This window comes from Anopheles moucheti, chromosome 3, assembly GCF_943734755.1.
Source record: "Anopheles moucheti chromosome 3, idAnoMoucSN_F20_07, whole genome shotgun sequence".
Lineage (NCBI taxonomy): Eukaryota > Metazoa > Arthropoda > Insecta > Diptera > Culicidae > Anopheles > Anopheles moucheti.
In genome coordinates this window covers 61,049,356-61,063,780 of record NC_069141.1, presented here as the reverse complement: position 1 = coordinate 61,063,780, position 14,425 = coordinate 61,049,356, and the positions used below count along the sequence as shown (strand labels likewise).

Below are 14,425 nucleotides of genomic sequence, written 5' to 3'. Positions count from 1 at the left end.
GTCAATCAGATTTCATTCCAAAGACAAATCTACAACGATAATGGGTTGTACAGACACACATCTGTTTTGCAGAAGTATTGTACTTCGATGAAACGCATAACACAAATTCCATCCAAGTCTATTCATAGATAATTTTTAAATTTGGACAATTAATGAACAAAGTCAGACGTTTAGCAAATTTTTCCGTCTAATTAAAACATTAAACACATAAATAAAACAACTATCAATCTATGCTCCGGAGTAACGTAAAACCGTTTGCCATAAAACTCCAATCCCGATTGTGTCAGGTTTACTGACGTGTGACGAGTGTCTATATCGCTTACAGAGACTATTTTCGTACTGATGACATTATGGCCGTGTGCCGTTCTTCCTCTCAGCGGTAGCGGTACACCAGTAATTTTATCTATTTCTATCCATTAGCCGATAAACTTGCTAAATCCGCAGTAGTGTCTGCCTTCTGTCGACGTCATTCTTGTCAGCACCGACGGACCGATACATACAACGGATTTCGGTGGCAAGCAAGCAGATTGCACTTTGCACTCTGCGAAGTGGAGAATCAATCAATAAGAGCTATTACGCTTGAACAGTGAAATTTGGTAACATTTTGTTTTTGTTCCACAGGTCTAAAATGGGTTCCGTACAGATTGAACGTAGATTATTTGGTACCATCCAAAGGTTGAAGCAATCGTTATCGATTCATTTCCTCGTCTTCGCCATGTGAAGGGTTCAGGTGCACCCTGAACTTGTAGCCATTCGCGACACGGTGCACGATGATCTCATCACCAGCTTCATGGTTGCATGCTCGGAAGGGAAGTTTCGCAGGTTGTGTTGTACATGCCTCTGGTGTATCTCCCAGCCTTTCTACTGTGCCGTGTTGTTCCTCATTGAAGACACACGAGACAGCAACAACATCTTCTCCGTCATCGGACGCCCCATCGCAGTTATTTCATTGGCTTTCTCTCTAATGGTTTCAAGGCAAAAGCCGATGCATGATGTCGGATGCCGAGTATAGACCGCGGTTTGCAGTGGCACTGAACTAGCAGAAATAAGCCCGGATGGAACCGCGTGTATTACAGCAGGCAGGAAGAAAACTGTCTTCAAAACTATTAATTTTTCTTGTTGGATTCCTGGTGTATTGCTGCTTTTGCTTTATCGCATTGGAAGACATTTTCGAAGGGCTGGTACAACTTCCCAGCAGAATCGCCCACAACGAAACGGTGCGAGTCAGAACGAGGGCTTGGATCGACATGACAGATAGGCGAAGAGATTCGACCACATTATTGATTCTCGAGATACCGTGTGTGACTATTGTTGGTTTATCCTTGGTTAGACGCGAGTTTTGGGAAATGTGGAAGAAAATATAACAAACAACTGGATTCGATGGCTATTGGGACCACTTCCTTCATAAAATTACATGTGGCTTTAACGTAGGAGGCGAGCGAAAGAACCTTGACGCTGGTGTGTCGATGGTTACATGGATTAATTTGTTCTACAAACCCATCGATTAGGAGATGATCTACGTAGGAAATAATCACACAGTTCGACGCGAAAGGGACCTTGTGACAGCTGAACGAAACACAACAAATGAGTCATTATCGTTCTTTGCACTCACGCAGATTGGTATCTGTGCCGTGCTGTTTGTTTAATTGCCACCATTGTTGTGAATACTTAAGCAGCAGGATAGATTCAACGGCCAGTGGGGAAAAGACAGCAGCAGCCTTTGGAGGCTGCCTCCGCATTCTTAACTTCTTCGGAACATTTGCACGGTGCACATACAAACACAAACACATAATCACACGCAACGTTGCATTGGCAAGACATTCGTTCGCAAGCTTCCGCGGCCATTAATGTGGCAATTTGTGCCTTCCATTGACGCCTCTCGCGATACGAACACACCCATTGGGACACTGAGGAATGAACCGTAACCGTATTGACTACTTTCGGGGTGCAGTTATGCCTGCTAGATGAAGATATTACTAATTTTGTTTTCTCCTACGGAATTTTATCACTGCACTACTCCACTCCATGGTACGAAACATGCACACACAAACTACCGACCGACCGTGGAGCAATGGAGCCTGGGAACACCAAGCTAGCAATCAATCGCAACCAGAACTTTCTGTTTTCTTTTTCTTCAGAAAAGGAAATGGCTTTTCACAGACACACGACATTCACCAGTAGGCATAGTTCGTGCCACAGGAATGCTGCAACACATCGCAGTCACAGGCCTGGTGTAACCGGGCTATTTTCAGGAGGATGCTCTTCCGCAATTTCGCTAGGCGATGACGGAATTTGGAAGGCCGACCAAAATGTCGACGCACCATTATTCACCTTCACCGCACATTACCACCACATTCTTTTCGCGATGAGCACGGGTAACGGGAGCGCAATGCAGAAAATGTAGCGTACCAAACTTACAAACCTGTGTAACACAAACGGGCACAAACACGCGTACTATTCTGTGAAAAAATCAACGCGATTTGAATGCACGCTCATTCGTAGAGCGACAACATTGAAGAACTACAGTGAAAATAACCAATGGCACACGAACTCGGGAAAGAAAACTATCAGAAAGCGTGGTGGGTACATGTAGGCAATGTTGACAGCAGCGAGAAGAAATATTGCGTCATATTTGACAGTTGCTGCCCTTCTTGAGAGACTAATTTAAATTACAAGTTTGAATCTATCTTCATCATAATTCACATTATAGGTATATCGAATCGATATAGCACACAAAAAACACAGTTTTAGAAATTGTAAAGGTCAAATCAAATCAAATTCAGTGTTGGTACGCTAGTGTCAAGTTACATTCTGTGGCAGCTCTGCGTTTATTTGAATTGAATTGCAACGGACAAATTTTAGTTCAGCTCAAACCATGTTTTATTCGTGGTTTTAGCATTTGTGAAGCTATGATGAAATTCTTAAGATAAGCTGTAGCCTATGATTTTAATTGTACCAATACAATTTGTATTTATGGTCACTCAAACACAGACGAAATTGTCGTTTGTAGACACCTCAGCATTGATGTACCTGGTGTCGACTGTCAGTACCCGATGGTTTGTTGTTTGTTTACCTATCTGGTTTCTGTAGGCAAGCAAAAATTTCGATAGCAATCAAATTCTTCACTCGTTCTGTAAGAATTTGTATTCCAGAGAATCAAGATGGTCGTAATAAGTGTTAGCAGATTTACCGAAATACAGAACTTTATCCGCAACTACAATGGTTTATACATAAACTGCAACTTGGAGCTGGAGGCCAAATTTCCCGAGTACTCATCGGACACGCTCGGTAGCATTATTGGGAAAGAGGTAATACAGCGCGTCAAGTCAAACCATTCCAAAATAACCGCCAGAGCTGCTTCGCTTGTTAAAGAGTAAGTAGGAATGTTCACGTTTTCAGTGTGCAGTAATTGCTGGATACTAACTTTTACTCGGCTTCGTTCCAGGTATCAAACCACCGCCAAACAAACGTTAGCTCACGATGTGTTGCAAAAAATGGCTATCGAATGGCGCATACCGTCAATGGTTTTGTGTCGCATCTTACTAGCGAAATGTTTTCCTGACGTATCTAAAGCAGAGATAAACGAAATGATGCGAATGCCCGATCTGATTCCGGACTCGTTGCTGGCAGTGAATGTGAGCTACTGTCTGTACAGTGAAACGATGGATGGACCAATCACCGACCTTGTGCGAAGGTTTATCGGCGAAGAGTACGAGGTACGGTTGAAGAAGATGGCCCGTGAAGCAGGTATGGTTTTCTACGATGAGGGAGATCTACGTCGCACGGGGTACGACAAAACGCCGGACCTGAAAATGGCAGTGCCATTTATGTTCCGTGGGCAGGTGGTTAATTGGATCGAGAGTAAGGCATCGTTCGGGGATATGGATTCTCACAAACGGTACGTCAAGGATCAGTTGTCGAGCTATGGGAATCGATTCGGACCGGGCATCGTTATATACTGGTTCGGCTACTTAGAGAGTATAGCTGAATGTCCAGAAAACGGCAATTACGTGATAGTAACCGATGGATTTCCCACAGAAGATGAAATGGAATTTATAAAGTTTAATTTACCCATATTCGAAGAAGAAACACAACAACGAGATGGTGATAGTTAATGAAAGTGGAAATGAAATATATGCATTCTTAATTTAAAATGTATTTCTAACAGTGTTTGGCTTCCACCCGACCGGTTAAGGACGAGCACCAACGGGTGCCATGGTCTGTTTCCGGTAGTTTGTAAAGTGCTCCAAGTATTGATTGATCGTATCAATGGGCTGATAGATTTCGTTCGCTTTGGAATGGTTCGGATTGATGCTGGAACGCTGAGTAAAGTAGGCGGGCATCGAGTTGGACACGTTCGACCCAAGGAATCCTTGAAGAAATTCTCTCATTAGCTCCCAGCAACTGCCCGGGACGAGACAGGGACGATATTCCACCTCCACCAGTACGCCTTTGAAATTTTGACTCATTGTCACACTGCCCAGTTTGATCAGAAAGTCGCCAAACTCGAACCGTTGTCCTTTGGATTCGATTTTCGTCTGCTTCTTGGAGGTATAGGCCGGGGCGATGCGTGTCATTAGCAGATCGAACAACCCATCCGTAACGAGCGGTATCTGCTTAGTACCGGTGTCCAGTATCGAAAAGACGGATGCTGGTTGTTCAGAGTTATGCAGTATGTGTACAGTTTTGGGTGGACCCAGCTGTGGGTTAGAACTGTAGGTTTCACAATCAACCAGGAACTGACCCGCAGGTACGGCACCAAGAGCCACAACGCGTTTTTGCAGAAACTCGATCGTTTGAGCACCGGATTTGTTTTCCACCGGGTACGGTTGCAAAACGGTCACACCCATTGTCTGTAGATGTTAGAAAAAATAATAATGTTGCCGATTTTGGTAATAAACAGGAAATTAAAACCGGCGCGGCAGAAATGATGCTCAGGCGGATTTGTTTATTGTTTACCGATGCAAAAATGAGAAATGTCAATAGACTCAAGGTTCGTAGATGCACCAAAAGGTGTTCGAAATCGAGGTGAATGCTGTCAGTTTGCTCCATGGAATGCACTTTTTATGATCCAAATATTGTTTAATTTCCTTTTTACACTGAGGCATTATTGTAACTAGAAATGGTTTAAATTTGATCTCTGGTCTGTAAAAGTGTTCGGCAAAGCGTTAAAAAATATGAACAAAAAAACTATGACAACAAAACATTGCGTGCATCCATCGCGCAGACCGCATTTTGACAGCATGCGTGCGTTTAGTATTGGGACTAAAATATTTGCAGCAAACTATAGAAATTTAGGTGGCTATTTGAGTTTCATTTGTAGAAAGTTTACCGTGCTATTGATGTTTTGAACAGTAAAACACCTTTGGCTTGTCTGCAGCGTGTGCGTAAAGAAATCAAGCATCCTGTGAGTGTGGTGATGCTCTTGACAGCCATTTACAAAAGCGTTCAAGATTTGCATCTGGCATAGCCAATCGGGCTGTGTTGTATTCCCACAAAAGTAAGGTGTAAAATTCAACTGCTGTCTGGTAAGTGTGTTTTTAAAATCCAACTTGGAGCAATGATTCTCATACACAAACAACTAATCATTTGTTTGGTTTGGTTTCCAGAGTAAAAATGGCTCGTGGCCATCAGAAGATTCAGTCGCAGCAGAAAGCGCAAGAAAAGGCTGCCAAGATGAAGAAACAGCAAGGCCATGGTTTGAGCGATCAGATGAAGGCGGCCCAGAAAGCGCTCGTGTTCTCCTGTGCGGTCTGCAAATCACAGATGCCTGATCCGAAAACGTACAAGCAACACTTTGAAAACAAGCATCCAAAATCGGAGCTGCCTGCTGAGTTGGCGGATGTGTAACAGGACGCAACAGGACAGGCCCATATCCGAGAGGTTCGATTCCGTGAATTGCTTCAACGGTGGTACTTTTTTCTAGTAGTTTTGCGGCATGTAAATCTTAAGTTCAGAAGAGCTATTGCTCCTCCTGGCAACAGACAGCCCTTTCTAGTTGATTCCCATGGATGTCCTGGATTGTGTGTTTCTTCCACGAAGACTGGTGTATATAGATGAAAGCGTTGAAAAGCAATCGGTCAGCAATCTAGATAACGCTTTTCGGAACGCTTTCCATATTACCTAACCGATGAGAGTATTAAATAAAGATTAATCATATACACATTCAAACGAATTGGTTGTACGCTGTTCATTTCGGAACATTGCCAAACCACTTTGCACATAGAAAATTATTCAAAAAATGTCAACGGCTTTATTAGTTTACTTTATCGTTACATTATCAAAGAGTTGCTGTTCAGAATAATAAAGAATGGTGGTAGCCTGCCTGTATCCTAGTGAACCGAACAGAAGCATGCCTTTTGCCCTAACGATGCGTGCATTAAATTCTCTACTTAATTTCGGGCTCGAAATCAAACTGATTGAAGACGACAAACAATGCCTGTGTGCGGTTGGTTAGAACTGGAGGGAAATAGTTCACCTAAACAAAGAATGCTTTGCCTTCGCAACCTCCGGCACTCTTTGGATAGTGGTACTGCGTACATGGATGCGTTGGTCGCATCTGTAGCGACGCGCAATAGTAGCAGCTGGCGTTCCTTAGACATCTTTCAGTTCCGCAGGGAGATCGTTTTTGGGATGCTTGTTTTCAAAGTGTTGCTTGTACGTTTTCGGATCAGGCATCTGTGATTTGCAGACCGCACAGGAGAACACGAGCGCTTTCTGGGCCGCCTTCATCTGATCGCTCAAACCATGGCCTTGCTGTTTCTTCATCTTGGCAGCCTTTTCTTGCGCTTTCTGCTGCGACTGGATTTTCTGGTGTCCGCGCGCCATCGCTGCAATGAAAGGAAAAACGTATGCAATCCGGTTAGAGTGCGTATCGCTTCGCTTGTACTGACGATTGGTGGTGGGAGACGCAGTTTCGATGTGTGTATGGAGTGTGTCATGGATTTCCCAAGCATCTTATCGTGTTTGCTGTTTTACGATTCATTGCTGGAGTTTGGCGCGGGTTTCCTTTGTTCACTGGTTGCTATTTGAAGACTTTTTGCGATGAATACTTACTCTTTCTTTAGGAAGTGCGTTTTAGTAACTAGTTTTGGGGAAATAAACGGAATATGTACAAAGTCGTGTGCTTGGCATGCAAAATTTTCTCTCTGAATTTTGTGACAGCCACAGAGGCTTATTTTGACAGCATCGTTGTTGTATGCATCCGTTTATGCGAAATGATCCGATGCTCTTGAACCAAGGGTGTCGAACATGTTTATGTTGTGTTTAAATTTAAATTAAATCAACCACAACACGATCGGTATCGAATTTCAGTTGGATCTATACAGTAACTGCAGATTCCGTTTCGGGTAAATGAAGTACATTGAGACCCAGAAATAACCTAGAACATAGACGTTTTAGGTTGTTGCCTGAAAGAGATGAAGTTTGCAATCTAAATTTACTGTATTGAGTGTCGAACGATATTTAGCGAAAGGATGAGGAAACAAAGCGATTCATAGAGAAACACAAATGAGGATAGCTCGTGTAATTGCAATTATCTACATGGAAATATCGGGTATGCATGCTACACAACAGAACAGAGCTTCGTTTGTTTTGTCCCAACCTGTAAACGTCTAAAATTGTGCAGTATTTGGTAACAATTTTTATATTGTGAGATTAATTTTCTTACCACTGAATGAAAATTTAAAGAAAGTTCCTTACCCGTATAGAACAATTTAGAATGTTTATAGGCGTTTCAGAGCTCGTGGTACCCACTGTGGTATAATCCATAGTGGGCGTCCACGTGGTACACTATGGTATAATCGGCCGTTACACAATATTTGTCCCATCATCATTTTGTGATGAAAAGAATCGCTCCCACGTGGGATTCAAACCAATGGGTCAGAAACCGCATTGGGATCGATCCTACTATTCCGCTTCGAATCTATCTTCTAAATCAAAATTATAGAAAATATACATCTCATGTAATAATACCTATTATAATTATATACTCTCCCAGGAGATTAAAGATTATAGAATGGTAATATACGAAATACTTCTTGTACGACGTGTTAAATCTTTCTATATTTTCTTAACGTGTAAACAGGCTTTATTTAGATTTATGTAAATCCTTATTTATGTGTAATAATAAAATACAAATAATAAATCAAGAGTGTTGTGTTGTGCACACCTGAAGCCGAGCGCAGGGCACTCACCGATAACCCGCCGTTATCGGTAAATGAGTAGCCTCGGTTTGGCGATCATTCGGATGGCCAACCAAGGACACTCTCGATCGGACCGCTCGCACACGACGGACGCTGTTTTAATCTGTGTTGTAATGTCGTGTATCTGTGTATCCTGTTTTAGTTAATAATTACGGCTACGGCCCCTTTGTGAACATAACAAAGAGCATCCCAAATCCTGAAACAGATCCGGATTCCAAAAGATTTGCATACGGATTATTGCTTTTGAATTCCCATTCCGAATCTGGACTTCCAGACGGAAGGCTTCCAATGTCCAACACTAATCACAACACTTGTGCTGCAATCACTGGTCGTACTGCGCAATCGCAATCGTCTGCAATTGCAAAGTTCTGTCTTGAATCAACCGGTGCGAAGTTTTTGTCGATTTCTGCCGTACGCAAACCGTGGTCTAACAACAATGGACGGCGAAGCAAATAGTGACTGTCCGCTTTCTGCGATCATTGATGGATCAGTCGATAAGCAGAGTGTGGCCGATTTTCTAGTGACATCGACTATTGAAACCGTCCTGGGGTTCGAATCAGTTCAAGGGCAATCACCACTAGTTAGTTGCGTGGAAAAGGGTGTGAGTCATCTTGAAACGGTGCGATGTATGCTGAATAGTGGGTTGTACTATTGCGAAACAATTGATAGCAGCGGACGAGCAGCGCTAGCTAATTTGGCATTTGAATGTGGCGATAATAAACAGCACATTAAAAGCATCATAGATGTGGTGGTGAATGGTGTTGATCAGGCGACGGCTTGCTATAAGCTGCTGAAGCTAAACTCTCTGAAGCTGTTCAGGGTGTATGTCGAAGATCAAGACAAGGAAGATCAAGACGAAGAAGAACTGTTCCAAAGCATAGCGACCGCTATAATACATTTGAATGCTAGGCGTTTTCCTCTACTAGAGCTACGATTGTATGCACAGTGGAAACTAGCGGACTATGGGTACCGGAAGCTGACGGGCGATTGGACGGATGGTAAAACATTAGACTATAAGAATTGCATTCAAGTGATAAGCGATTGCTGGAGCGATATAATCCAGCATAATTACGCTAGTAACGATATCGTGGACGATCGGTTTATGCATCGTTTGCGCATGATTCACAACCATCTGTATTTCCTACAGTTCATAAAATTCCTCAATCACCTGCTGATATGGGAGACAGTATTTTGCGTGGCAATTTTTATAAATATCTATGATGAACCCAACAATCATCGCTTCTATCGCCTCATGATTAGCAAAGGGACTGTGATCGAATGTTTGGGGGCGATGGTTCCCGCGCTGGAACGCGTGAAAGCTGAACTGGCGAAGATCGAACCGGAGATAGGCAACATCGTGTCAGACATGATGCATAACGATAGCAAATATGATGCATTGATCGATGAGATGGTGTTAGCACTGGAAGCGTCGAATATCAAGAATAAAAAGTTTATGGTGAGTAACTTTCGCAAAAAGCAAGACAGCGGACTGGGGGCCAAACACGAGCTGGCCAAAGAGGTGGCGAAGGTGTTTAAACGTGCGGAAAAAAGTTATTGCGACACGAAGATGGTTGAAATTAAAGCGTTGGAGAGTAGGGGCGCGCTGATTAGCAAGATACGAACCCGGCTCGGTCGCGTTGTTCATCCGGAGAATGTGTGCAACCGATTGATGGCGGAAATGCGAAAGAATGTCCCCCCCGATACGATCGTGGCCACCATCATTGCGGACGAGGCGTTCAATTTTACGGATCTGTCACTAGCTCCCGACGTAATAGAAACGATCGGGCAGTGCTACTGCCAAATGAAACCGTTCTATTCGCTGGCAAAGATACACAAGTGTGTATCGATTTTCGCAGCAGCGGACCCATCAAATATGAGTCGTTTTACAGCCTGCGCCAAGCGATTGCTAACCGTTATCGGAGAGGCAATCAACAATACTAAAAACACTCCAAATATGCCCGACACGCGGGTTGAGGTAGCAGTACAACGTATGCTCATGTATCAGTTTAAGACCATCAACAACTGGCACCGGAACACGTTCACGCACGATTTATCAAGGGCCAGGCTGGAGGTGAAGGAGGGTATGGAGTGGCAGCTGTTAAAGCAAATGCCCCAGCATGTATGCGTTATCGGCTTGATGCTTGAGCTATTGCTTATTGCTATAGCTGCCGATATTCGTCACACCTTCTACGAAATGCTGCATCAATGCGAGACACTAGAGTCGCTGCGCGCACTGCTTATCTACGTCGGTGATAACGATATTTTGCGTGAGGTCGAAGACGACTGGTGGGAAGACGTGCTGAAGTATTATGAACAGGCCAGTGCACTATTGCAGCACGTACGCCAGCAACCCGTTGGGCAGACGGCGCAATTTGCACAGGTAGAGCGATCGTTTAACATGCAATTGTCCATCGTTGAGGAGCTCAAAGGGATGGGCGCGATTGAGGCAGAGTTTAGCTACGAGAGTGTAAGAAAAACTTGCACCAGTTGTAACGATCTGGCCACTGTTAAACGCCTCCTATCCTGGAAGCTTGATTCGTACAACCCTGTCGACACGCTCGAAAGAATGTGCAATTCGTGGGATGCCGATATTTCGAATCTGTCGCACATCGCATGGGACAATCCACAGCTGCTGCAGCTGAATCCGCTAGCCGCATTGACAACGCTCACGAGACTGCAAAAAGCATTGCTATCCGTTGGTCAGTACGACTATGCGCACCATACGCGCCGGCTGGTCGAAGCCCTCGGTTGCGTAGAGCTGCACACGGTGGACGAAAAGGGGTGGCAAGAGTTGAGCGGGAAGCTAGTTCCCTACTATCAGAACGTGTTTCAGCTGGACGTCAAGTGGAATGTGCTGAAGGAGTTTTGTGTGGCGCGTAAAACACCGTGGAACGGTGCACGCGAGCATGAACTGCGGCAGCAGGATCAGCAGGAGCTGCAGCAAATGTTTGACGATCGGCGTGCAACGTTGCGCCTGTTCTTCGTGCAGTGCGGAATACGCACGGTGGATGATCTGATCGCAAAGTTTCTAACCATACCAGGCGACGCGTTAGCGGCGATGGAGTACGTTCAGGTGGAGCTGTGCCAAATGCTGCTGGCCGTGAAGTACTTCGGCGATAACTTCGAAGCGCTCAAACACTCCATACCGATGCTGCAGGGTAAAAGCTACCGCAACTATCTCGCACACGACGCCCTGTCGTACGACATACTGACGCGCAGTGGCGATGAAAAGTGTGTGATAAATGCATTTGTATTCGCACATACGCCGGTGAGTTTGTTTAGCGTTCGTCCCCCAGTGCCGTCACTGTCCTTCCCGCGCCAGGATGACACGCGACAGTGGATTGATCAACAGCAGGAGCTGCGTGCGGCATTCGTATCGGGCGATGTGACGCGAATTCATGCGCTGGTGCGAGCGGGTGCGGAAATAAAGGGTTTCTATTACGGCTCGCCGGACATTCGCCACCATCCAACAACGCGACGTTTGGTAACAGATTTGGTAGAATGGTTAGATGTAGTCGATCCAAACGTTGTTGCACTGCTGAATCGTTACTTTCCAAACTTTGAAGCGAACTACCGCAACCCACAACGGCGACTTAGGAGCGCACTGATCCGGGGCAACTTTGAAGAAGCATTTGAACTGAGCAAGCACGGTGCATTGCCAGATTCACTCTTGGTTTGGCCCAACCTGCCGCTAGCAGCGTTGCGCCAAAGGTGTGAAGCGAAGGGATGGCAAACGGTACTGAAAGAATTGCTCGACCACGGCAACGAACAGTGCGCCGGGCAGGTGATAAAGGACTCGGAAAATGTAATTGCCACCCAGGCTGACGGTAAGGTAATGAACGAACTTTTGTACCTTGCAATGTTGCGTGGGATGTACCAAAGCGCTAGCCATTTGTTTTCGCAAATGTCCTGTCGTTTGGTGCCGAAAACTGTAGAGCTCGCGATCGTCGTGCACTGGAATGATTTGTTCCAGCATGCGGCAGCGAAACCTGTACTGGACGATGATAGCAACCTGCAGCGTTTGATTGCTGCCGCGGTGCAGGTCTCTAACTTTGAGGTGATGGGTTATTTTCTTGATCGCAAAAGCGGCGCTACAAACTTTGCCCTGCAGGCATGCTATATGGCAGCGGCTTGCTGTGGAAATGATGCTGTTTTGGAAAAATTGCTCGAATACTACCCACCTGACGGGACCGATGACACGGTGTTATCCGAGCCACTCTATCGCGCCACTACCAACAATCACTGGGACTGTGTGCGTTTGCTATTGCAGCACGATGCCGCCGCCGATGTCATCATGCTCGACAGCAATGGCGACAAATCGTGCACGTTGCTGATGCTCATCCAGCTCGATCAGGTAGATCTGATCCGGTGTATAAGGCACATCAACTGCTCAGTGTTTTGCAGCCCTTCCGTGGACCATCCATTTTCCGTGGCGTTGGATTACGACACCTTATCGGAGGAAATGAGCGATGCAATAAAATCATTAGGGTTCAGCTGTCTCAACACCCCAAAGATTCTCCACGCAACGGTTGAAGACGGGACCGGACATCCTCTTTGGGGCGAAATATGGGAGCAAATAGATGGGATGATTATTTCGCATCCCTGCACGGAGTGTGCTGATCAGTTGCGGGCCCTGATGAATGTACTGTACCGTTGGAGATGGATCGCATTCATCGAAATGCCTTATGAGGGCAAAACTGCATTAAGCTGTGTAGTGGCAACAGAGGATGAACTCAAAGTTTTGGGCGAATTGATAACGCGTGCTCGCTTGATGCGTACACTGGAAGGCGATGCGTTGGTGCTTGGTGATTTAGCTATCGGAAATGGTTCGACGGCTGTGTGGTACGGTGGTCACCACGAACACCACGGGGAACGCTTTGCTCGGGGCTGCAGTGAAATCATTTCCCGGGTAGGCACACTTCTTCAACAGCAAACTGGGCTGCAGTGGCAAGATTGTCCGATTGACATCGGTGAGTTGTCCATTAGGTTCGCTACACTTGATGCAGCAAGCGTACATCTTAGCACAGCCAGCACTCTGCAGATGCGCGACACAAGCTCGTTAGCTGATAATTTACACGATTTGCTGACGATCGCGAATGCGTTATTTCCCCAACACTCCACAGTGTATGCGACGGTGTCGATCAGCACCCGCACTATACATTTCTTGCGAGTGGAAGGATCGTGCTGTGCGTACGATGTATTCACGCGGTGTACACTAGACTCTAGTGTGCTAGATCTCTCCTGCATGATTAATGCACGATTAGCGAGAGGAAATACAGTTCTGTTCAATGCCATCATGTGCGATTGCGAACTCGCATCCATAAAGCTGCTAGTCGAAAATGGTGCGAACCCATTGCTAGCGGACAATAATGGAAATACAGCCATCACTGCCGCGATAGAGCATAAAAGTGATCCTGAGTTTGCACGTTACCTGTTGGAAGCTTGTATTGAGAAAGACTTTCGCGACGCACATGGATGTGCTCTGGCGGAAATGGTAGATGGGTCCGGCCGACACAGGTTGCTACATTTGGCCAATGCATGTGGTCATCAAACGGCTGCTCGGTTTCTTCGCTGTCTGGAAAGTCGAAAGAAGTAGATGGGAAATGGATGGTTTTGGACCCGAGGAAGCTGCATCATCAGCTTGTATGTATTTAACGATCGTAATTGTTTGGCTGATTTTGACCGATCACCCGATCTAACATCGTTTTTTTATCACACCTTTTGTTTCAGTTACCGCAGCAGACCATGCACCCGAGCAGACCATTTTCATGCAGGATTTTCGTGAAGGACTCTCATCATTGCAAAGTGTTGAAGCGATAAGGTTGATTTACTGACAGGCGGACGTAGAAGAAATATTAGTAGAAGTTGCATTTTGACAGCTAACCCGATTTAACGAAGGGACAAATGAGATGGAAAACTGAAATAGAAAGCATATTGATATCCTGTCATCTTTTTGGGTGACTTTATCTGCCATTTTACTTAAGAAGATAGGCTGGTAGTGACAAGACTTGGTTAGCTAGGACACGAAACGCGACATCTAGGGAGAATTGGATGAACTAATAATATGAAAGTTGGGAAGTTTGTCAGGTGAACGTGAGAACAATAAGATCCTTGTTTGTAGGAGAATCACCAAGCTAGAACAAAGGGATAGGAATAGCGGAATACGTATTTCGTGGAAAAAAGGACACACATATCAACACATGAGAGGTAACAGATGGTAC

At 45.2% G+C, this 14,425-nt stretch overlaps 5 protein-coding genes across 5 annotated transcripts; 3 read left to right on the top strand and 2 right to left on the bottom strand.

The window, feature by feature from the left end:
* The first annotated feature begins 3,111 nt into the window (after nucleotides 1-3,111).
* LOC128303429 (CDAN1-interacting nuclease 1) lies at nucleotides 3,112-4,133 on the top strand. Its single transcript, XM_053040376.1, has 2 exons — nucleotides 3,112-3,373; nucleotides 3,446-4,133. Exons 1-2 carry the CDS (start codon nucleotides 3,162-3,164, stop codon nucleotides 4,113-4,115), a joined length of 882 nt encoding a protein of 293 aa, XP_052896336.1. The 5' UTR covers nucleotides 3,112-3,161; the 3' UTR covers nucleotides 4,116-4,133.
* Nucleotides 4,117-4,938, bottom strand: LOC128303430 (mediator of RNA polymerase II transcription subunit 20). The gene has a single exon (XM_053040377.1). The coding sequence runs from the start codon at nucleotides 4,848-4,850 to the stop codon at nucleotides 4,191-4,193; it is 660 nt and encodes a 219-aa protein (XP_052896337.1). The 5' UTR covers nucleotides 4,851-4,938; the 3' UTR covers nucleotides 4,117-4,190.
* A 315-nt stretch (nucleotides 4,939-5,253) lies between these two features.
* On the top strand, nucleotides 5,254-6,333 carry LOC128301541 (zinc finger protein 706-like). The gene is made up of 2 exons (XM_053038088.1): nucleotides 5,254-5,528; nucleotides 5,610-6,333. The coding sequence occupies exon 2, from the start codon at nucleotides 5,617-5,619 to the stop codon at nucleotides 5,848-5,850; it is 234 nt and encodes a 77-aa protein (XP_052894048.1). The 5' UTR covers nucleotides 5,254-5,528; nucleotides 5,610-5,616; the 3' UTR covers nucleotides 5,851-6,333.
* On the bottom strand, nucleotides 6,221-7,197 carry LOC128301540 (zinc finger protein 706-like). Its single transcript, XM_053038087.1, has 2 exons — nucleotides 7,057-7,197; nucleotides 6,221-6,830 (listed from the first exon to the last, which is right to left on the bottom strand). The coding sequence occupies exon 2, from the start codon at nucleotides 6,826-6,828 to the stop codon at nucleotides 6,595-6,597; it is 234 nt and encodes a 77-aa protein (XP_052894047.1). The 5' UTR covers nucleotides 6,829-6,830; nucleotides 7,057-7,197; the 3' UTR covers nucleotides 6,221-6,594.
* A 1,429-nt stretch (nucleotides 7,198-8,626) lies between these two features.
* Nucleotides 8,627-13,800, top strand: LOC128302879 (uncharacterized). The gene is made up of 3 exons (XM_053039725.1): nucleotides 8,627-8,964; nucleotides 9,049-13,174; nucleotides 13,328-13,800. The coding sequence occupies exons 1-3, from the start codon at nucleotides 8,641-8,643 to the stop codon at nucleotides 13,798-13,800; spliced, it is 4,923 nt and encodes a 1,640-aa protein (XP_052895685.1). The 5' UTR covers nucleotides 8,627-8,640.
* The last annotated feature ends 625 nt before the right edge of the window (nucleotides 13,801-14,425 follow it).

Excerpts from the sequence above, each read along its gene's own strand:
- LOC128301540 (XM_053038087.1), bottom strand. The coding sequence starts at position 6,828 with ATGGCGCGCGGACACCAGAAAATCCAGTCGCAGCAGAAAGCGCAAGAA.
- LOC128302879 (XM_053039725.1), top strand. The coding sequence starts at position 8,641 with ATGGACGGCGAAGCAAATAGTGACTGTCCGCTTTCTGCGATCATTGAT. Across the intron at positions 8,965-9,048 it reads TAGATGTGGTGGTGAATGGT|GAAGATCAAGACGAAGAAGA; the intron begins GTTGATCAGGCG and ends GATCAAGACAAG. Across the intron at positions 13,175-13,327 it reads AGATTGTCCGATTGACATCG|TGTATGCGACGGTGTCGATC; the intron begins GTGAGTTGTCCA and ends AACACTCCACAG.
- LOC128303430 (XM_053040377.1), bottom strand. The coding sequence starts at position 4,850 with ATGGGTGTGACCGTTTTGCAACCGTACCCGGTGGAAAACAAATCCGGT.
- LOC128301541 (XM_053038088.1), top strand. The coding sequence starts at position 5,617 with ATGGCTCGTGGCCATCAGAAGATTCAGTCGCAGCAGAAAGCGCAAGAA.
- LOC128303429 (XM_053040376.1), top strand. The coding sequence starts at position 3,162 with ATGGTCGTAATAAGTGTTAGCAGATTTACCGAAATACAGAACTTTATC. Across the intron at positions 3,374-3,445 it reads GCTGCTTCGCTTGTTAAAGA|GTATCAAACCACCGCCAAAC; the intron begins GTAAGTAGGAAT and ends GCTTCGTTCCAG.